The sequence below is a fragment of the Conger conger genome, chromosome 11, assembly GCF_963514075.1.
Source record: "Conger conger chromosome 11, fConCon1.1, whole genome shotgun sequence".
NCBI lineage: Eukaryota > Metazoa > Chordata > Actinopteri > Anguilliformes > Congridae > Conger > Conger conger.
In genome coordinates this window covers 37,360,333-37,384,569 of record NC_083770.1, presented here as the reverse complement: position 1 = coordinate 37,384,569, position 24,237 = coordinate 37,360,333, and the positions used below count along the sequence as shown (strand labels likewise).

Below are 24,237 nucleotides of genomic sequence, written 5' to 3'. Positions count from 1 at the left end.
ATGTTACAGTACTACTCACATTTATAACCTAAATTGTCCCAAATGCAATTAATTGATTTTATTTCTAGATGTTCTACTTATAATTTGCAAGTACTTCTACTGGAAACAAAAAATTTTCATGATTCATTATCACAAGTTGTTATGGGGGCTGGTGGGTGGCTCATACTCTTAAGGTACTGTTAGTACTCTGTTGAACTGATTGCAGATGAATGCACTGATGAATCTGCACCTGTTTCGCTTTCTCTTCTTAGAGCTCTTCTTCTTCTTCTTCTTCCTCACGGGCGAGAGGCTATATGAGGGAGACCTGCCAAAAAACAAATCAAAGGGAGGGTTATAAACAACACCAACGGCACTCATCCACGCGTCTCCTTTCTGATTCCGGCAATTTCCGTGGGCTACACGGGCCCCCGCCTTGGGCCTGGGCTCTGAAAAGTGGAGACGGCCCTCGACCCGGCCATCAAAAGCGTTCGTTTGTCAATATTTCATGAACTGACCTTTTCCTTCTCCGTTTCCTCTCTGATTTCTTCTTCTTCTTCTTGCCCTTGGGTGCGGGCCGAGGGGTGAGATCATCGTCATCAAACGGGCTGAAACGGGAAGCAGAGCTGAGATTATATCTGGGCCCCTTTCCAAGACTTCTGGGTGGATTTCAGCACAGCCACGTCCAGAAATATCATCAAATATTAAGCGACAGAAGCCTGGCACGGTAACCATAAACTTGGCAGTGCGATCGCTTCTATTTAATCAGTGAGTCCATTTTATTTTGAATATATAATAATATTTGATTGATGATGGTTCACAGTATTAGGCACTCAGAGATTTTGACCAGAGCTAAGATCTAGCCCAGGGGTTTAAAATCTCAAAGACATCTAGGGGACTCCCACCGTGAGTCAAAAATCCCTTTATCCACTGATTCAATTGGCAAGAACATTATTCTCCCTCTTTCCACCTCAGCTGGTGTGCGGTGAGCGTTCTGATGTAAAATTCGAAGCTGTGCGTCACCCAGGTGCGTGCTGCACGTGGTGGTTGAGGCGAGCTTCCCCCTCATCACTGTAAGTGCTTTGTCTATATAAATGTAATGATCTATCTAAAAATGTTTATACATTGCAAAACCCTTCATATATTTAGAAATATTTTCTCAAATCTATAGTCATCGCCAATCAAGTCTGTCCAGGTACCATCAAGGACTGTTTATAGAGAACAGGATCACCTTGAAACAACCAGAAAGACAAATCGGTTTCTTCTGCGTCATCTTCCAGAAACTGCTGTCACTGTGACTAAGGGAAATGGCATTAGCATCGGCACACAGGTCTCAACATCAAAGGTCGGAAAATGTATCCAAATTTCATTTGGTTAAACGCTGTATAATCCACATTATCCCCAATTAAAGTGCCAACTGTGCACTCTAAATGCTAAAATGCTAAATCAAAACATAATGAAGAAGTTGAGTAAAAGTGAACTATCTGCACATGCAATGCATTCTGGGTATTCCCTGCATGCATTCATGCGACTGATTTATTTCAGATTGACAAGTAGCGCAACACAAAGACCAACTGGTGTGATTATATCACTCCAAACGAGGGCATTACTGAGTCCTGCTACCGCCAGTGTTCACAGGATGGGATACTCTGAGCTTGGGAGCCAGCTACAGAAATGTCTGATGGAATCTGCGCCATGCTTCCCCCTGATCGAAACAGCCGTGTCACCGTTATTGCCACGCCCTCATAAGAGCTTGTCTGACCTGCTGATTCACTGTTTCTCCTCAGCACGTCAAAAAAGTGTCAATATTGAAATGAAATAACCCACCGGTTAGGCCTTTTTCTGGATCAACCCTTCTAAAAGACTTCATTTGACCTCTGCAGAAACAGGCGGTGCAGACAGAGGACCTTGGATGCAAACTGGGGTTTATTACAGTGACCTTGCAGGTAGACTGCTGTGGAGAATGGCTATGCCTATAACTGCAGTTCATTTGGGCAGAATCTCTCTGCCAATAACGAGGGAGAAAATGAGAGTTATCGCCGAAATTGGCACGGGCGTCTGGAGGAGATTAAATTAAATGGCTGAAATTAGGTAGGAGTCGCTCAGCATTTTATGGCGGGCGCACCACTGTAAATACATGCGCGAACATCAGCCGGAACGCACTCGGGGGCTTGGGGAAGGGAGACAGAAGTCAAGCGCGGGGGATGAGGGGATTTGGGTCGGGGTGCCTGAGCACCTGCCCCTTTTGTGCCCATAACTGTTAACTGTTATTTTATTTCTGTACTCTTTTTATCTACAGTGTCTTGCCTTTATAATTCTTTGCAACTGCTTTCATTTTAATGTTGAATGTAAGGCACTTTCAGCTACATATTATGTATGAAAGGTGCTATATAAATAAAGTGCATTATTATTATTATTATTATTATTATTATTATTATTTTATTATTATTATTATTATTATTATTTCTTTTTTCACGATAACTGTTTCTATACGTAGGTGTGCCCTTTTTTCCAATTTGCCCACCTGCCCCTCCACAGCCTGTGTGCTGCCCTAGAGGAACAGGGGGCTAATTCACAACCAATCTTTCAAGGCACTCCCGTTTATGTGTAGGCGTAGGCGGCTGCTGATTAACTCGCAAAGTGGATACGCATTATCACTTCCTCAGTTTCTGGAGCAATTTCTAAATTTATGCTGTGTTTTAACATTTTCAATCTGCTGATTTATTTTATTTTTATTAGATAATCAATGAAGCCTCAAATTGACAGTGTGACCGTTGACTCAGAAACTGTGGGAAGCGTCGGTGGAATTATTCTTAAGCCAAGATTATTAAGGAGTAAATGATTCGATATTGTAGTTATTATGTTATTATGAAGGCTGTAAAACAATATTCTGAACATTGGCCTTGACGACAAGACTTACAGCAAAGTTAACTGCTACTCTGAGACTATCCGTGACTGACTGAGGGAAACTGCTCTGTGGAATTTGTAAAATAAAAGGAAGGCATTTAAACTTATCTGAACAAACTACAGAGGCCAGTTTTTGAAAGAGTAATTGCTGTCTTTTATTTGGCACAAAATCCTTCATCCTTTTTAATCCCCTGAATTTGAGGTGTTATCAGTTGTTTCATCTTACTCATTCTCCTTCATGTAACCTTTATAATTCTTCAGAAACCTACTGGCTGACTCATTTTCAACAGTTTATGAAACTTCACTTTTGGAATGGTGAAATTCTAACATTTCTGGTGCTAATGTCTTGAAAAATCAGCCTGAGGTAATTCAATGTGGGATGTATACGTGAGCTGTCTGTACTGATCATGCTTGTTTACGGGAAGTGGAAAATCTACATACATGTCTGAGACATTATGTGGAAAAGAGCTGTCAGCCAGTGATTCATATACAGTGGTGAGGTGTATTATGCCTTGTGTGTGTGTGTGTGTGTGTGTGTGTATGGATGTGTGTGTGTATGCACATGTGTGCATGTGTGAGTGTGTGCATTAGTGTGTATCTGTCTCTGTGTGTCTGTATGTGTCTTTATAGGGGGGATATGAGTGTCTGTGCATGTGTATACAATATGTGTGCGTCTGTGCATGTGTGTGTGTGTGGATGTGTGGGTATGAGTGTGTGTGGATGTGTGTGTGTGTGTCTGTGTGTCTGTGCATGTGTGTGAGTGTGTGTGTGGATGTGTTTGTGTGTATTTGTCTCTCTCTCTCTCTCTCTTTGTCAGTCTGTGTCTTTATTGGGGGGATATGAGCAGTGATAACCGGTTATTCAGTGCGATCATAACACAGCTCTGTAATCCTCGCCGTTTCTCGTCTCAAATGAAAATTGATCCGCGTAGCTCTGGGGATCCGGTCCCCATCTCCTCCTCTGGCCGCCGCCATTCCGCCGTAATTAGTGCCAACAGCAGCAGCGGCGGGCGGGGAGAGCATTAGCAGCCGAACAGCATTAGAGCTGATTAGCGCTAAAGTGAGCACCTTCTCCGTCTAACGGGCCGGCTTCATCACTCATTACTGCTGCTCCCACTTCGGGCCCAATCGCCATTCCACTCGCAAAACTCACGCTGGCAGTAATCCTGCGCAGGGTGGGTGTCAAGGTATGTGTGCTGGTATAAAATGACTATTTTTAACGCTGCTCTTTAAAATTATTGCTTATATTTTTGTATTTTTAATGCTTGTAAACATCAAAGTCGCGACAGTTCGGCAAACCTTGACGCTACCAATGAGCAGTGAAGGCTTGATACATGCGACCCCCTTCCTTCTGGCTTTGATGTCCAAATCCGATTTACTCATTCTCTGATGATGCATATTCCCGCCGCAGATTACCTGGAGCAATATTTCAGAAACATGCTAAATTTATTTCAGCCGTCTGTTTGTTAGAGCAAAAGCGATGAGGTGTTCCGTTTGTTTGTTTGTTTATTTATGCAGTTTAGAAAGAAAGAAAACACAAGAAACAAATATTACAGTGACAATATAAAATGCAGACGTAGTATTAAAAACCCAACGAGCGGTTCGATATTTTGAAGAAGAAAAAAAAAAACCACAGGAAGGTGCAGTCAAGGCGAGGAGTGGATTTTCCATCAGTAGAGTAATTAGTCGATATTGGATTTGTCCTTTCCGGAACATATTTAGGAATTTGCACACGCTGCTCTTTGTAATGCTTTAAGTAGGTGATGGCGTAACAGATGGCTGCAGGTACGAGCTATGGTGGTTTTTTAAAGCAAGCTCAGTCACTCTCTCACAGAAACCTTTAACACTGTGTTCACAGGCAATATCAGGCACTGTGATACACTGTGAAAGGTAGGCAGGTGTTACAGGTTTGCTGTTGCGTGTCTTAAATGAACCGAATGCTATCACTCACACACCAAGCTAACATGATTTTAAAGCAAGCTCCCCTGCTGAAGAACACCGCTCAAGCTATGTTTTGAAACAGCTGGTAGCCGGTTGACCAGTTCAGACCATACTCAACATGGTATGACCAGCTCAAGCTATGTTTTGAAACAACTGGGAACTGGCCATTTCAAGCTGATCATAGCTGGTTTTCACACCAGGGTCAGTAACAGCCAGAAACCTTAAGCACTGCGTGTGCTGGTAATATCAGGCACCGTGATACACTGTGAAAGGTAGGCAGCTGCTCCAGGTTTGTTTTGTGTCTGAAATGAACAACATGGTATCTACACTCACAACCTACCCTCCCCACCCCCCATCCCTCCCCCAAAAATAAAAAAATAAAAGCCCCTGGAGTGTCAGCCCCGCTGAGCATCAGTTCGTCAGCCGTAATGGCCCTGTGTCAGGACTACTTTTCAGCGCCGTCCTCTCCATTCAGCTCTTTGACCTTGAGGGCAGCGCGGCGGCAAACATGCGTCTAATGGCCGCCATTACTTCTGCTGTCACGGGCTGATGTGTGGAGGGGGACTAGGATCCCACAATGCCCTGGGCTTGGAGCTCCGCCTTTAGACACACAGGCAGCTGCAGGCTACCCGCTATGTCACGGGAATATAGTGCAATATATTCAAGTAAAATATGTAGTCAAACTCAGGATAATATATTGCAACACTTCCCAATATACAGCCACATTATTGCCTTTTTCAATTTCAAAAATGTAAAAAATATATTGCTGTGAAATATACCAACATATTTTCTGTATACACAAATACAATATATTGCAGTATATTCCACTTCTACAATGTATGCTTTAAGTTGTCCTGTGACAGCTATTTTGTCATTGAATGAATATCAACAGGTTTGCATCATGTTAATGTTTAGACGTGGTTATGTGTGTGATTCTGCTGTTGCATTCTTAACTGATCTTAAGCTGAATATCTGAAGTAAATACCAGGCTTGGATGTACCTGTATGTATACATGTGTTTTTATATGTATATACATCTATAAATGAAGCAAAATATGATATTTAAATACATTTCACAGCGATACACTAAAATGAGAAATCATGCAGTGTCTGAAGGCAATACTGCGGCCAAACTGCCCAAAACAAGGCAGGCTGCTGATTGGCTCGGCTGAGACTCAGGTCTGTCATTGGGCTTGGGCAGCAGAGGCAGAAACACAGCCTCCCTCTTCAGTGTGCATGCTGTGTACAGGCTGTTCCTGCTGGTCCGAGTGAGCCCGGAAGACGAGAGAGGGTATTAAGGGTGACCATTACTGTGCATGGGTCAGCCTGCCCGATTTGTCCTGCCCAGTTAATGTCACTGGAGGGTACCATTCGAAAAATGAGCAAATCATACATTAGAATTATTTAACGTGCGGTGATTCGGTATTCTTTCGCCCTTGTAAGTGGTTTTGAACGACCAAGAATGGACCAACACCTTCTTCATGTGGCGAAAGAGAGTAGAAGCACCCCCACATTAAACAAAAATGTAAAAAAATAATGATTGATATAATTTGCTCATTTCTTCCAGCCAGTAGTTGAACCAGTTTGTGTTAAGACGCAGTGGTGTTGGAGGGGTGGCCTGTCTTATATTAATGGCAGGAGGTCTGTGTTCTTTCAGCACGCAGGCTTTGAAGGTATCGGGAGGAATTATTCACTTTCAAATCTGGCTGAACGGATTCCCACGCTGAGCCGTTATGAATGGTGACTTTAATTCGCCCAGTGCGCGGAAAACCGCGGAAGAAGTCCGTGAAAACGGTGGGCTTGAATGGTTGTGTTTACACAGTGTTGGGTCTGATAAGAGCTCTTACCCCCTTTTCTCATTCAGTTGTACAAGGTTTATTTTTTATATTAATCCCACCACAACTAATGCTTCAGAGCGAGTTCAAATAGTGCTCTGTGGATCCGACTGAGAATAATCCCTGTTTTAAAGGAAAAATGGTGGTGTTGTTGTCAGTGGATATGCAGATCCTGAACACATATCAGACTGTGGAAGGGAGGGGGAGACGACCTGATCAAAGTGAAACTTCTGAAAAAAAAAAAAAACCCAATGGAAAAATTCCAAATGCGGTCAACCGAATACTTGTGGTCTACTTCAACATTTAAACAGGAGCGAGATCAGAAATGATTATTCTCAACTGAATATTGTAATGCTGATGTAATTGAAGGCAACAGAGGGAACCGTGACGTAGAGTTCAGAGAAAACATTCAGAAAAACCAGCACATCAAAGGGTTAAACGCGGCTCAGGGGTCAGCCTGGTTTGTGATTGGCCGCTGTGCGGGGGGGTTACCTGCGCAGTCGGCGGCGGCTGGCGTGATGGCGCTTGCGGCCTCGGGCTTTGATGCGTCGGCTCCGCTCCACGCTGACCGCTGTCCTCTCCGCCGGCTCGGTCAGGCTCTCAGCAGCCGCGCGTGCCTGGCAGGCTGGGGCCTCCACGCTGGAACCACATAAAAGAGCCGTTTAGCGGCCGGCCCCACACCGATACACCCCGCCTCAGCCCTCGCAGTTCAAACACAGACACTTCTGCCTTTCTCTGAGCGGAGAAGTGCTTAGAAACATCAGAGAAATGTACAGAGATATGTATTCTTTTGGTGTTCCGACAAATCTCGCCCTTGGAATTATAAGGTTCTGAGTGGTTTTGAGATATTGAGCTTCAAAGATGCCAAAGTGAATGGGCAAGCAGATACAACCTTTTATATGTTGAATTTTTTCACACATTATTCTGTAAAAGTTCACACATATAGTGACCCATAAACAATGTATTTGTGACTCATTTTTGTCAAAAATGTCAGTTAGAACCTAAAAACTTGGTGCATTTGAGCCTCTAAGGAGGATCAGATGGGCAGGGTTCATCTACACCAGGCAAGCTTAGTCAAATGCAGAAAAGTATTTGAATCCAGAACAAATACTAATTAAACCCAGGTGTTTTAATACCCCGAAGCCTAATGTAAATACCAGACACAATATTTACTGTAGCTAGGACACAATAACTTGCAATAACAGCAATAACTTGCCCCCAAGATTTCTTACAAGATTTTATGCTTTTTCACGCAATATAAAGTGGTTTCTGTGATTTCTCATTTTCTGCCCAATCAGTTGGAAGAAAAGTACTGTTACTGATGTGCAGGGACGGATGAACCCCAAAGCATGAAATCTCCTGAAACATTTTCAAAGCAAAACTTTCTAACGAATGATTCAACCAAATGCAATGGTTGACTAAAATAATAACGAACTATCATTTTTCAATGTTTACTTATTTTTAAAATGTTCTGTTTATGACCTTTTTCCACAATGTTTTGCATGGCTGGTACACTTCCTTCCCCAGTCCTTATTTTCCAGTGTTGTTGTGATCATTAGTCGTGCTTATTGAACTGAAGCCGGATGAGTGTTGTGTTTTCAGGGCGCCGTCCTCGTTACGACACTCCGACTGAATTAATGACACGTTATCCGCACGGATCCGCCAGCCGTCTTGGAAACGGGCACATGCCAAGACAGGAATAATGCCACAGGATAAGACGTTTTGATGGGCATAATGTTACACATTCATGCACTTTATGTGTAGGCAAGACATATTTCCATATTGTTCATTCAGCAGTCTGTGAGTAGGAGGGTGGGTGTATAGGTGGGGGTGCGTGGGGGCATTGGGGGGGTTGATGATTTCCCTCCGAGACCTCTGTAAAACTTGAGGCCGACCCTCAGCTGTCATTCAAATGAGCAGCCAATGGAAAAGCTCCTCTTTGCATGGCTCACCTGCTCTGACATATTCAGAACGACTGGCGCGTCTCAAGGTTGAGGGGGGTAGTGTTGCAGCTCCAGTAAGACTGGGGACCCAGTGTAGTAACCCTGGAACAAGGAGCTCTGCTCTCTCAGGGAGAGGTGCTCTATCCTGGCCTCGCCGGGGGGCAGAGTGGGGCTCTGTGGAGCTACTTAGCTACACTTATCCCCCCACCCGACCGGATACGGATTTATACCACACACCAGAAAATACAGCTGTTGGGAAGTATTGTAGACCATGTCCCAACTAGGAAAAAGTCACCAGGCTTAGTTCAAACTACATTGTGTGATGTATGTTTGCTGCAGAAATACATGTATCTTAATTCTGTTCGAGAAGTTGTAAATCATATATTTTTACAATTATCTTGTGATCCTCAAAACCTGTTTTCCAATTTGGCATTGTGGCACAATTCCAATCAAGCACTTTGCAATGATAATCATATGTATCATGCATTATGGCTTTACAAGGAACTATGGAAACGTGAAGCAAGGCAAACATAAATACTGTAGTTGTGTACTCTCTCTTTCAGGATAAATACACAGGGCACGGTATACAGGACACGTACACTGGACAGAGAGAAGCATTCATTTGACATGCTGAAATGTTCAATTGACAGAGGACAAGAACCTGCTCATACAGTATAGATGATTACATTTAAAACGGTAAAGATAATGACAAATAATAGACAATTTTTCTTTTATAATAAATTAATTCTACCAGGACCGAGATAAGGACTCTATTTTCCAGAAGAAACATGGCCATGAGAGCCTCAGATATGAACGCATAACAGCTTTTACAGCAGATTTAAAAACATTAACGCCAGTGAGCTTGTGCTTTTGGAGGGCTGATAAAAAAGGAGTGAGCTCTATTATTCCTGTATCACCATGTGTGATTTGCCATCATCACTGAAATTAGTCCTCTTGTCAAGCAGGGTAGAAGGTGACACAAGACGTTGATATTACCTGAAGAAAATAAAAAAAGCACTGCTGACATGCTGGGTCTCAAAGTTTGCCTTTGTTTTTATTTTGGACGAATTATAAACTTGCAATTAAAAGCGTAAATAACAATGAAGACTAAAAATAATATTTCCAGTATCAGCTGTGAAGTGAAGTGATATTTCATTTTTAAATAGAAAAAAAGGTCATAAGTAACCTGTTAAAAGTGTTTTCTTTAATTGCAGCTCCTTCTGAGGGAGCACAACGAGTGAGTGAATCACCACACGACTCCCAGCAGGCTCTCTTGTTTAATTTTGTGAGATCAAGCGAGATCAAGGACGTGTTGTAAACACAGCGACACTACAGGGTGGGGGAAGGAAATCTTCACACCTACATTGATTTCTTTTATGCCACCAGCATTAGAAAGAAAGTTCAGATTCTTTTTTTTTGCATGACAGCAATAGTTTTCTGTCAATTTGTGTCTCCAATAATAAACACTAAGGCAGTTAACTGCCACTGCTCGTACTGTATATCAGTAACTGCTACTGCACTACTACTACTACCACTACTACTACTACTACTACTACTACTACTACTAATACTACTACTACTATTACTATAATAATGCTAATACTACTACTACTACTACTACTACTACTACTATAACAATGCTAATACTACTACTACTACTATCACTACTACTACTAATACTACTACTACTATAATAATGCTAATACTACTACTACTACTACTACTACTACTACTACTGCTACTACTGCTACCACTACTACTACTACTACTACTACTACTACTACTACTACTATAGTAATGCTAATACTACTACCACTACTACTACTACTACTATAATAATGCTAATACTACTACTACTACTACTACTACTACCAGTACTACTACTACTACTACTACTACTAATAATAATAATAATAATAATAATTATAATTATTATTATTATTATTATGATTATTATTATAAGCAGCCTTATTAAGGGATGGATGTTCCCATTTAAAAAAGGCAAGCAGGGACCAGTGTCAGTGAGGACTGTATATGAAGGTTCTCTATTGTGTTATATGATTATATGAATAACTATGATCTGGTTTTCAAGTTGTGCAATAGTTTGGCCAAAATGGAGTCATGCTTCACAGGGGAAGCTCTTTCTCTCTCTAAACAGGGTGTGAGAAAACAGTTTACAAGACTGCACGGAGATGGAGTTCTAAAGCAGTGGCATGCATGCATGTGGAAGATGAATGGATAAAAGACACAGCAAATGGCAATAAGCCAAACCTGCACATTATCAAAATACAATTAATGAGAAAAGGTTGGCAAAACTAACAACGTCATGATTCCACCAACCATTCCCCAGGACAACATTGACACACCACTGATCTAAACTGAGGTCAGTATACTGCCCCAGCCAAAGAGCATAAGTACTGCTGCCCAGACCATGAGCAAGATATGAAGTCTCCATCTTCACTTAAACCTTGCCTTCCTACTCATTTCAATGCTGGTATGATCAAATCACACAGACCTGACTGTGAGTCTCTATACATTACAGTAAACTCTAGAATAATTTTTACAAGAAGTAAGTTTCCTGAGCTATAGCACTGTTCATGCAGGCCATTAAAATGTAGCCAATAGTGTTCTTATTTGGCTAAAATACAGATAATGTCCTGGGGCAAATTTCAATCTGCTCTTTGGTATTCTACTTACATTTACATTTTTACATTTTAGTCATTTGGCAGACGCTTTTAATCCAAAGCAACTTACAAGTGCATAGGTTCTTCCACAAGTCAAAGCATCACATCCATAACTAGGAAAATACATAGGAAGTGCTGTTTTAAACATATAGTCATCATAAGTGCAATTTGTGAGTTTGAAGAGGTGTGTTTTTAGTCTGCGTCGAAATAGGGGGAGGGATTCTGCTGTCCTGACAGTGGTAGCCAAGTAATTCCACCACTGAGGAACCAGAACGGAAAACAGGCGTGAACGTGCAGCTCGACCACCAGGTGCTCGTAGTGAGGGAACCATAAGGCGACCAGAGTGGTCTAGCTGGGGAGTAGGGAATGATCAGGGATTGTATGTAAGGTGGGGCAGTCCCCTTAGCAGCCTGAAATGCCAACACTAGGGCCTTGAATTGGATGCGTGCGGCAATAGGAAGCCAGTGGAGGCCAATGAAAGACACAACAAGTGCTCACCCTAGCAACAAGCCCCCAAGGACCAATGTTCATATTACTTATGTAGACAGTATGTCTCTCAAAATAATAACCCTTCCCATCATCACTTATAACCAATCCCCCCCAAACCTCCCTTGCACATACACACCTGGCCCCACAGTTGTTAAATGTTGCTTTTGCATGTTACTTTTGTTACAAGCAATATGACTCATCAGAGAGTGTTTTTTTCACCTAACATAGAACAGTCACATTGGTCTGTGGGCGAAATGACAATGCTGGTAGAATATTTGAATATTTTCACATTCCCATGATAACACCTGCAGATTGAATACTTATTATATATTTGTCATAAATAATTATGGTACATGCCCTCACCAACTTGCACTTGATAAACAAAAATGAAAAAAGGTCTCCAGGGCTGTTTTAATGAGTAAGATTAATCATTACCTATGCGGCAACAAATCAAGAGGCTTTCTTCCAGGTAATTTTCCAATAGGATTTTTTAATTAACAGAAAATCTGATACTTTCTAGGTTACGGCTATTAGTACAATATACTGCATGCTAATTAACTTATTGACATTGAGCCCAAATAGTGGCAAGCCAATGGGAATGGGCACAGGAGGGTTGAACAAACATTTATGAACAAATAAATAAAACATATATATAAATACATTAATTAACATGGAAGCGTGTGCATGGACCACAATGCTGGCTTGTTATCCTTGCTTCTGTCGTCTGAGGTTCCCACATAATTACTGATATTCCTCCTTTCAAGTGTCTCCGGCTGATTATCAAGAGAAGTTAATCAGCCGCAGAGATTAGGGCCTGATTGCCTCCACTTCCTCTCCGAAGCGAAATGCGTGTATTTCATCTACCTTTTCTGAAAACACCAGGCGTAGAATGTGGAACTGGTAATTAAAAATCGCGGGGTATGTGCTCAGGCACGGTGGCTAACTTGCTTGAGGTGCAACATCAACTCGCCACGAAGCCTCTGATTAAGACCACGAAGGATACAGATAAGAATTTTTAACAGGCATATGATTTACATATAATTACTTTGCTTTTTAAATAGCAATTTAACAACCTATTCTGATTCATCATTTTAAGTCACACAGGACATAAATGTACCATTTGGATCTTGGAAGAAGTATATTTATATATCATTCCTATGTCAAATTAAGAAGGACATTATTTGCAACAACTGGCTTGAATTCACATAGCATTGGCTTATTTACTGGTGCATCCCATTATTGTTTGTAGCTCAGAGTGGGGACACTGATTTCGGGAGACCATTAAAAAAGTTATTTATGTGAACATTTGCAACCAATTTGAAGCATATTCTTGGAACCCATATTGATTTATTTACACTGAAATACCATCACCAGCAAAAAACTGGATACTACCATGAAAAAACAAACCCTGGAAGAATAAAAAAAGTAATTTGTTCCTTCCTAATCAAAGGGTTCTTGTGGTAGACACGCAAAAAAAGCTTCATTGTGCGGCTCTATGGTTCGTTGTGACTGCTGCCAGTCCGAAAACTTTGTTGATGAGAGTTCTAAATGAAATCGATTCCTCTATCAGGGATGCACTTTCCCTGGATCAGACTGGGAATTTATGGTGGAACTTTCGCTGCAATAAGCACCTTGATTTATCTCAGGCATTTTATTTCTGCTGGAAGGCCTGGACCCTTCCAGGCAGGTGAAATCCTCTGTAATTGTAATCTATAACTCCAGACATCACAGAATGGCAGTGGGTATGAAATGGCCTTCTTCTTTCTGGGAGAATACAGTCACAAAACCTCTCAGCACACAATGAAGAAAAAAAGGGAGGATTAAACCATTATTTCTCACCAGGCTGAGTCATTTTGGGATGAGAAAAATATTTGTTTGTTATTTCTGACACCATTCTTTAAGGGGTTGTTAGGAAAAAAACTTAAAAGGGAATATTTTCTTAGTAGGTGCAGGTGGAATGTTTATTTTGTTAATGTGATTTAGTAGTTCAATTGGGGTAGTCATTATAGGGTAATGGGGTGGCTCTATGGAGCGATCACAAAATAACAAACATTTATTTTGTTAACCGTTTTGCCATTTTGTATTAAGTCAAAAGTGGCTCTGTGAATTGTCTTCAAATGTAATCAGTGCCAAACTCATAATATGTTGTTTCCATTTCCTTTACCCCCTCACAACACTAAGCTGCACTATCGGAAAACACCTTTAGTTGTATTCACTTCCACCAAGCAGAAACTCTGATTGCTTCTAAGCACTGTATGTTTGCTACAGTGGTGATAAAGATCCTAAGCACTGCATGTTTGCTACAGTGCTGATAAAGATCCTAAGCACTGCATATTTGCTACAGTGGTGATGGAAGATCCTAAGCACTGCATGTTTGCTACAGTGGTGATGAAGATCCTAAGCACTGCATGTTTGCTGGATTTTGTGGAACACTGAATGCCGAACAATACATTAATGTTGCTCCCAATGCTTCCTGGATGAGACAGGAAGTTTCAGTGGAAGAAAGAGAAGATGAAAAGATATATTCATCCATTCTTTCAGATCTGGATCAATCAAGGAGCCATGACTTAATTTGAGTCGTTCACTGTTTTACAGTTAAAACAGCCCCACAGTGAATAGCGTAGACCATATGTGGGACAGAAAAGGCACATTCTAAAATGTTTGTGAATTCTTGTCGAGTTTTACATATTCAGTTTGGTTTGTACTGAGATGAACTGGATCCCATCGATTGTGCAAAGTCAGTAGGCTACAGTTGCCATCAAAATATACTGTGTCATGCAATGTTCATACATATTTGTTAATTCAGCGGCCATTTCATGGTGATGGTGATAGTGGCAGTGGAGATGATGACAAGCTGCGTTAAAAAATGTGACAACTACATTGTAATGATTCTGTAACTGCTTGTGGGATATAAGCCATCTGTACACAAAATGCCACTCGAAATCGCGCGGGCGTCAAAGAGACAGACGGCGGGAGCCGAGATCACCTTGGGGAATTTTATTTCAGGCGAAACGGCGAAACTCATAAGCTGGAAAACTCCACTGACAGTTACGACGGGCTCGGCGAAATTAAACGCCTTCCTTTGTTTTTTCTGGCTTCCTCTAAACGCGAACATAATTGCTTCTTCCATATTAGATTTCTCTCCCATCTGTGGGTTTGTGAGTGAAGTGTTTACCCAATATGTACGGTTGTGGGGAGGGTGAAAAAAAAGAAACCTGGAGATTTGCATTTCATTTGAGAACGCGTCTGGGGATGCGATGTCGGTGGAAAGAGCGTTGAAAGGCCTCCGCAGAGACACAACAAAGACAAAGATAGTGAAGCGGTCTCATAGCCGCAACCTTTGCCAAGAGGCTCCCCGCTGGTATCGGCCGGGCTCGTAAACGTGCCGCTTACGCTGTTGTTCCCCCCCCCCGAGCCTTTGCTGTTTCAGAACCGAAAATGCGGCAGGAGAGGCGAAAATCAGGCGATCATCGAAAAAGCCGAACTGATACACTTCTGTGTCACCTCTGCAACATCCTCTCTACCTTCTGTACTTTTTTAAATGCCGATGGGCGAGTGGTGGTTTCACACACCGTTCTCTGCAAACTCTAGAGTCTGTTGTGTGTGAAAATACCAGGAGATCAGCAGTTTCTGAGATACTCAAACCACCCTGTCTGACACTAACAATCGTTCCATGGTAAAAATCATTTAGATCACATTTCTTCCCCATTTTTTTCCCCCCATTTGGCCTGAATAAGCTGAGCCTCTTGACCATATCTGCATGCTTGTATGCTTTTAGTTGCTGCCACATGGCTGATTAAATATTTGCATTAACAAGCTGGTGTACAGGTCAACCTAATAGTGCTCACTGAGTGTAGATGTAAACATCAATACATCCAGCGCTCCAAATAGCGTGTCATAAAATGGCTGATGTTCAATCAATGAATTAAATGGTGCATTCGAAACAAATACATTGTTAATATAATTCATCATGAAATCGTGCAGAAAAAAACGGCACATTTTCTGGTACTGAAAAGTGCATGTGAAAATGGGTGTTTATGTTACCATGCAAACGCTGCTACAACACACGCGTTTTGTGCCCCGTTATTCCGTGAAATCCTTTCCCACTGAATTTGTTTTGGTCCTCCATTTTCCCATCATGGCCGTGATTGTGGCTCTACAGCAAGCACAGGACACGAGCAGAACAACAGCAAATCAACAAATCGATGCTATTCTAATCCCAAATTATATGTGAGGATGCTGTTCTCTTGCTCAATAAGCACTGCACTATTGTAAATGCCATTGCAGCCATTTTGCAGCCGAGACGGTAACTTCCGAACGTGCCTGGAAAGACAACGCGTACATATGCGCTATACCTCTGAAGGCATTAAAGACAGCGCTCGGAATAAGCAGTGCAAGTAGGTTTCCGTAGGAAGTTCATTACGATTCCACTATCATCTTCGGCAAACCCGCCTTCCCCATTTGCATATGTTTCACGGCCTACTGCGAAATGACTGTGTGGCTCTCCGAGAGCGCAGGCAATAAAATCTCAAAGCAACGGCCAAAGACCAACAGGAGAGTCTGAAGAAGGAAGGAGAATTAAAAGAAGAAAACGATACCAATGAATTTTGAGTAAGCGATGCATAGGCTTTGTAGCTGAGCACATTAGAGACTTAATGCTGGATGAGGATTTAAGAAGGCAACTAATCTCAGAGGGAATACTGTTTATAAGCATGTCATCTTTTTGAAGTTGTCTTTTTTAGGGCATGTGAAGGGGATATATTTAAACACTTTAAACAGGATTTCTGTATCATAACCCCAGAGTCCACACTTGTGTGTCCAATTGAAATCAATCATGAAAACTGGAACTAAAAAAACATTGACATTATTAAGTACCGCACTGAATCACCTACCTCGTTCAAACTGTAATGAGGACATAATGAAATGCATCATATTCACACGCAGGAAGGTGGCAGATGAGGAGAGGGGAATGTCACTTCGATGCCAAGCTGGAAGTCATAGGATTAGAGAATAGTCACTGCACCCTTCCAAGCCTCGAGGCTGAAGCCTCGTAAACACGTCTTCCCGTCAAAATGATTGGTGACAAATGGAGGAGACCTGAATTGCCTCCTGTCCTGGATCGAATAGACAGAAAAAAAGAGTCCCCTCGGCCACTTTGCAGTTCAAAGGGGCTAATAAGCATCTCGCCTTCCGCAGTTCACACCATCCAGAAAAAATTGATAATAATCATAAAAGTGATATTAATAACAGTAATTATGAAGTGAGAGAGAGGGAGCGAGAGAGAGACATAATGAAGCATTGAGATCCAAGGTACTTATCTTTTGGAGGTTGGTTTTTATGTGTTCAGTTCTTCAGGTAAAATACACTTTTTTTGGAGGTACACATCATTGCGTTCAGTACAACGAACTTCGACATCATAGACTCTTCTCCCTGGATATCCTGCTCCTTATAGTAAATGCATGGTAACTCAGGCAATGTGACCTTTAAGACAGCTTCATGGGAAACATTCCATGGCATTCTGTACGCCTCCATTGGGAATTGGAAAAAAAACACTTTACCACGGTCAGCCCAGCGGCACTCCACCTGCAGCTCTTTCGACTGTTTGACTCCCACCACCCCACCCCACCCCACCCCACCCCACCCCAGCTATAAAACAATGGACTCTCACTCCTGGCCCCCCCATTGGTATTCTCTGCGAGCGGTGTCTCCTACGTGCTTTGAGTCATCTGCATTTTTAATGAGAAGTAAACACAGCGCGCTTCGCAATTAGGTCGGGCTCTGATTGGAATTAGCATGGCGGAGGGTGGCAATCAGGGACTGTGTGCGCTAATTAGCCAGGATCCTCCACCTCTCTGACTCAACGCCCTCCTCACAGTCAGCCGGCACCCCACACAACACACACTCAGGTGGGAGTCGAGTCGAGCGTGACAAGGCTTGCAGAAAAAATAACATTAATAAAGGTCCCTGTGAGACTTCGGTCGAGTAGATAAGATATTTCAAAATAACTCCACCAAAACTTAGACACCAGTAGAAATTGGCTGACAATTTCAAAGGGCTTTTTGATATTACTCAGAACAAAATTTCAAATGATGGTACAGTTTAGTTTTAGCACTGCATGTTTCACTGGAAATTCCCATTGATCTGCTGGAGGTATTTCAAATTTTACATCACAGGCACTTAGCAGACACTCTTATCCTGAGCGACTTACACAGCTTTTTGTGTTTCTAAAAAATTACAATATTTTATACAGCTGGGTATCCACTAAAGCAACTCGACAACTATCCACTGAAGAACCTTGCTACAGATACAATAGCACGGACCTACCTATGATTCAAGTCGGCAAACTTCAGGCTACAAAACCAGTTGCTTAACCATTAAACTACACTGCCACTCACAAGGCCTTGCTCAAAGTCCCAACAGCTGCACAGATCTTACTGTGTCTACACTGGGGCTTGAAGCCAGGCAGGCTTCTGAGTGAATACACACAGTCCCTCCCAGAATAAGGCCCTCAAACATACAGACTTTCCTGAAGCCACTGCTTCAGAATTGACCTCATTGATTAATTGTTCAGCGCCCCTCAGGGTACAGTAAATCATTGAGGAAGAGCAAATTCGAATTCATAACCGTGTGAGTGTGAGGCTGAGGATGGCTAATGAGGCTAGCGCTACAAGGCAATCGCCATGGCCACATGCTCAAACAGCAAGGGCACCGCTCACTGTCAGTTTGGGATGCATAAATCCGGGTCGCTTCGATTAATCACAGGGCGTCGATGCCGCTCAACTTCAGAGTTTTGCCTCCCCCCCCCCTGTCCTTCCGCCGCTAAGCTGGAAACGGGAACGGAGAGCACACTTCGATTGGCGCTTTATTGTCTCAAAGAAAACCCCGTGACGAGGTTACTCCCTGCCGCACTCGATTTTCCTCACTGAAGCCCAAACGAACACGACCTGGTAATTGATTTCCGCGGCGCTCCTGCGGAGGCCAAAGGCTGGGCGAGATGCAGATACGGCGAGGCAGCTGAGACGGGGCCGGAACGGGCCCCTCCCGTCCGGCCCTGGGATCAAGGGACGGCGGGCAATGGGAGAGGACACAGGAGATTTACCGCCAATGCCGCCACATTAGGAGGAATTATGGTCTGCCGCTTATTTTTTCACCGCCCCGCACTACGATCGGTCCTGACGTCTGACTACGGGACCGGAGCGCTGCTGGGAACAGGGTCGCCTTCTTGGTGGAGGGGGGGGGGGCTGGGGAGGGGGGGCATTGATTTGGGCCCTGCAGAAGGGGAATGGCAGGGGCCGTGGGGTCTGTGAACTCACGGTAAATATTACTGTTCCAGGCCACAGGAATAATATAGTCATATAATTTCACCCCAGGCTTGAACCAAAAGCTCCTTAAAAAACACCAATCTGAATTAAATTTCTGTTCAAGCATTAGTACCTGTAGGCCTGGGTGAAATATACCCAGAACAGGATTTTTAAAGCAATGTCAGTCCTCTTTTACTGAAAGTTTAAAACGAGTCAATCTGACTGAAAATCAAACTCAAGGGTTATGGTTGACTCCTAGTTCTACTTCTTGAACTGTAGATGGTTTGATATGAGTGGATTGATTAAGAGGGAGAAATAAGACTGCTAAGCATTTCTGATTCTGCAGAGTTATTGAGCCCATAAAATTGATTATTTGAAGGTGGCAGATGTATTTCCTATGACCTTCACCTGCCCAGCTACTGAGACTGGATGAATTACATGCATTTCCTTCCAACTGACGGTGTGGAAATTTCAGACTTCTTACATAAAGACGACCGGCAAAGCGTGAGTAAATGGTTCTGAGTCCGGTTGGCTTACTCCCGTTGATACAATGGAGTAATGTTAGGGTTTCATTCATTTCCTTATACTGCAAAAATTTAAACAAAGATCACTGTCACGTTTCAGGTCTGTCTCGCCATGTTTTATGTTTATTCATGTTGTCTTAGTCACGTAGTGTCTTATCATGTATTATGTTAGTCTAGGTTCGTCATGTTGTTTAGTTATGTTTCGTTACGATTTATTTTCTTGTCATGTCTAGTTATGTTTCGTACGATTATATTACCTTGTTATGTTGATTGGTTATTGTCTTAGTTTCGCTTTGTGTTATGTTTTGATTTATGTTTATTGTTACGTTAACTGGTCGTTGTTTATGCATACACTTTTACATGTCTTTCCGCAAACCTTGCGTTCCGCCTTTTCTCTCTCTCTCCTTCTGTCATTCACTCCCTAAGTGTTTCCATTTGTCTATTTACTAAAACTACTAACGCTAGATCAGGATTGGGTAGAAACTAACAAACTAATCATGTGTTCATGTTACCTTACGTTTCTCGTGCATGTCATTTACTAATTTACTAATGCTAGGGCAGGATAGGTTTATTACTAACGATTACTAATCTCCTTGTTAAACTTGTCATCCATCGCACCTGTTTTCCATTTCCTTGCTATGCTCTAACTAATCGTCTACACCTGTCTCCACCCGCATTTATAGCCCAGTCGCGCAACTGTTCTTCGCAAAATTGTCTGCCTCTAGTCTTACTACGCAACTCTTGAGCATTTTTTTCTGATTGATTCACGTTAAGATCCAAGCCTGTTTACCAACTATTGTTTATTGATTTCGTTTACCATCGTTTTGTTTTTGACCACGTCCTCGCCTACCGTCTTTGTACTTTTGCCTCGCTGATTGTTTTATGGTTTTGACTTCCGCATCGCCCTCGACTACGACTCTGCCTGCCGTCCGCCTGTACATCTGCCCCGCTGACAGCTCTCCTGCTACCGGACCTCCCTGCACGTTTACCGACTACGAGTTTGCCTCTTCCCTCGGCACCGTGCTTTTTGTTTGTTTATCATTTGTTTGGCTGGATCTACGTGTATGGACTTTGCTTGTTGTGACTACGCTCCTCGGATTCGTCCCAAATAAAGCCCTGATGGGACTTTATTCCATTATTGTTTCTGAGTCGTGCATTTTGGGTCCAACCCCCACGCACCCGTCTCAATCACTGCATCGCTGCATCACGCACCAGTCAAATAAAAAATTGCCGTGCTGTAAAATCCAGCTATGCCAGCTTGAAAATGTAGCTGGTCAAGCTGCTCTTAAACTGGTCTTCCCAGCTACGAGCTGGTCAACTAGGTACCAGCTGTTTCAAAACATAGCTTGAGCTGATCAAACCACTTGGGAGCTGGTCTGAACTGGTCAACTCAAGCTGTTTTTTGAAGCAGAAAGCCCGCTCTCTACAATCATCTCCCTCCAAACACAACAAATAGGCCCTTTTCCCCACGCCCACGCCCTCAGACACAGGTATAATTATAAAACCACAAAGCACCAGGTGCAGTTTGAGCAGTAAAAATAAATAAATAAATAAATAAATAAATAATACAATGGGGGCCGGATATGGCTGCTGCACAATTTAGTTCATTGCAAGTTCGAGGAAAATCCAGGATCAATGGGAAGCACTTAGAAGTTATTAGCAGTTCCGTGGCAAAAGCCAAACCCTATTAACATAAGTCACACAAGCTTCAGCACCACTGCATAATGTCTCTATGCCCCGCCAGTCCTGCCCTGGTCAAGCTAAAACCAACTAATAAACAGTCGCCATCGAACCGTCGAGGCGCTGACTGCACCGATTGCATCGCGCTCTCCGACTGCTCAGAAATCTCAGCCGTTAATTAGAGCGCCGGTTCTTCTGAAGCGGTTGGTGGAAGGCTCGCGGGCGAACAACAACCCGGTCTCTGAGCGGACTGAGTGTGGATTTAACAGGATCAGCGGGCTGTTGAAAACAGAGCCCCTCCGCCTCTCCACGTCTGCGCTCAGACGCCTACACGCGCTCCCGACAGACCCTGTGTCTTTTTTCTTCTCCACGCTTCTCGTGAAACCCTGGTTGTAAACATCACCGAGGAAGCCACACTTATGCACACAAATGAATCACGCTTGATATGTAATGATACACCCATTTAATTCAGCCGTTCAATAACACATAACAGCCAGCGCTTACAATGGACGTGCTATCGGGTTGCTGCACATGGTGGCTTGTTGATGAATTGAATTTTGCCTCTGTCCACAGTAAATCAGGTTGGTTGTTAGGCCTACTGCACATCAGCAAATGCCGATTACGTTTGAAATTAGAACTAACGGTTGGATTCCTTCTCCCTTTTTTCCCTCTAAGAGGGCTGCAAATCGGTTTTGCTGGGCTTCCTGTTTGGAAAGGAAGTGTGAAATACCCTCATTGCGATGTTGCCTCAGTAGGGCTGTTCCACTGTGTTGTTTATGGACTGAAAATCATACAGTATTGAGATTGTGGAAGCCTGGCCCAGTACAATTTGCACTGTAGAAAATGCATTATCCTTGAATCAAGACAGCCCCTTATGTTGGCGAATCCAATACATGTGAATTTGTCCATTCACTCGTGTACACATAAACAGTTATTACAAACTGTCAAAGCAGAACAATGTCAAAGAACAGCCCAGAAGAGACACTATTGCAAGAACTTTTTGGGGGCACTGGCACCATAGGGGGTAGGGGGGGAGGGGGGGGGGTTTGGTTAGGACTAATCTAAAGGCCCTGAATGACAAGGGCCCTCAAAAAGGCCTCACTGCAACAAAAAAAAATACAAAAAATAAGCTTCAACCGCAACAAATATTTTAGTCATATAGTCTTATATTTTGACTTCAAATCTTTTGCTAAAAAAAATATTTCCAATGCGTTTTACTCAATCAAAACTTGCCAATGGGGTAAGAATTACACTTTTCATGTTCAGCAGTACAGTAACTAGTATTAAGCTAATATTTTTGATAAAATAATATTTAAGTCTTATTACAAGACTAAAACACTCTGTTAAGACTGGCTGTTTTTGCAGTGCTAGGGTGGATGATGGGACACAAAATCCCCAGTGGCGCCCCCTGCCTGTGGCAGGTCTGCACGCAGGCGTGATTATATTAACGGCCGCTTTGCAGCTGCTACAACAGACAGTGAAGAGGTCAGGGCCCCCAGTCACACTTCATTAGCCAGCCTTGTTCTTCTCTTCCCACTCATTCTGACTTTTCCTAGTAAGTTACAAAACACTTAAACCCAAAATGTAAACAGAAAAGCAGTGACATTGTTTTAGCCTATGTGAAATGATTCATGTAATATGCTACAGAACTAGTCACACAATCATAGTTTCAGCAATAATGCTCCCATTACAAATCAAGGCTGGATTGTTTGAGAGATTAAACAAGTGGCACTTAAGGTTTGCGAAATAATTACGAGGTATTTACTAGCCAGATTCACTGATGATGTCACCACACACTATTGACCTTTTTCATGCACTATTTATTTTTTATGCACAGGTTTTATACACATTTAAAATGTTAGAGGGATGAAAGTGCCAATGAAACTTGGAGGGGTTTGTGTTCACATATTCAAAAGTGTGTGTGTGTGTGTGAGAGTGTGCATGCATGCACGTTCACACCTGTTTGTGTGTGTCTGTGTGTGTTATATATGTTGTTCTCATGTGCTTAGGTAATTAGCCTGTAATGTAAAAGTAAAAATATGTGTTTATTTGGCTGATATGTAGCCCGCCCCAGCTGAAGGCAAACTCCCACTGGCCTCAAACCTGTTATCCTGCAGTAATTACTGCAGATTTCACTCCCATACACACAGTGCATTAAAATCACAGATGCCAGTTTTCTTAATGACTGCAAGAAAAAAAAAAAAACATTGCCATACCCATGCTTTCTATTTAGTAGCTAAATTATTTAAATAATGTATATGTTAATAATCATCAGACTGTATGATGCATATAGTACAGCTAATGCAGGTTTTATTTGCTAGTTACAGATGATAGATTGGTAACAATGCTAAACTATTAACTAATAACAAAAAATAAGTTACAAGGTGTGATGTTAGGATGGACCACCCCCATTTTTCTGTATTCCAGGCAACAGAGTAACCTTCAAATGACATTACTGAGCCACAAAAATATTGGCTTTTAAGAATTTATTGGATTCATCCATAATTCAAATGGAATGAATGTTAAAAAAATACAGCATCACAACTTTTGTATGGAAAAGGTTGAACAATGTACAGTTTAGAGACCAGAACGGAAGACACAGAAAACGCCCCATGTCAGTAACCTGGAATGGGCCGTTAGCTTTTCATTAAAATCCCAGGAAGACGGTGAAATCACAACATAGATTTCTGCGCTGAGGTGTAAAAAAAAGGAGTGTAAATGGAAAAGGAAAGGAATGAAAAACCTGGTCCTGGGCGCTGAGTGCAGCGCTGCGAGACCCAAATTAGCACCGAGCTCCGCCAAGATGGAAGACCGGGGAAGAGCTCCCCGGAGGACTGGCGGCCGACTCTTTGTTTCTGAAGCCCTGCGGAGCTGAACCGCACAAGAGCTTCCGCCATTCCCCTAAACGGAGGCCTCCCCTTCCCTCAGACACTCTTTAAATTCTATTACTGTTACAAGC

At 42.5% G+C, this 24,237-nt stretch overlaps 1 protein-coding gene across 1 annotated transcript in view; it reads right to left on the bottom strand.

Moving 5' to 3' along the window:
* Window positions 1-24,237, bottom strand: part of srrm4 (serine/arginine repetitive matrix 4) — a 63,572-nt gene that overhangs the window by 12,523 nt on the left and 26,812 nt on the right. The window contains exons 4-6 of the mRNA XM_061259446.1: window positions 7,150-7,296; window positions 495-584; window positions 230-304 (exon numbers count right to left, since the gene is read on the bottom strand). Coding sequence (XP_061115430.1) covers window positions 230-304; window positions 495-584; window positions 7,150-7,296 — 312 coding nt within the window. The remainder of the gene's footprint in view (window positions 1-229; window positions 305-494; window positions 585-7,149; window positions 7,297-24,237) is intronic.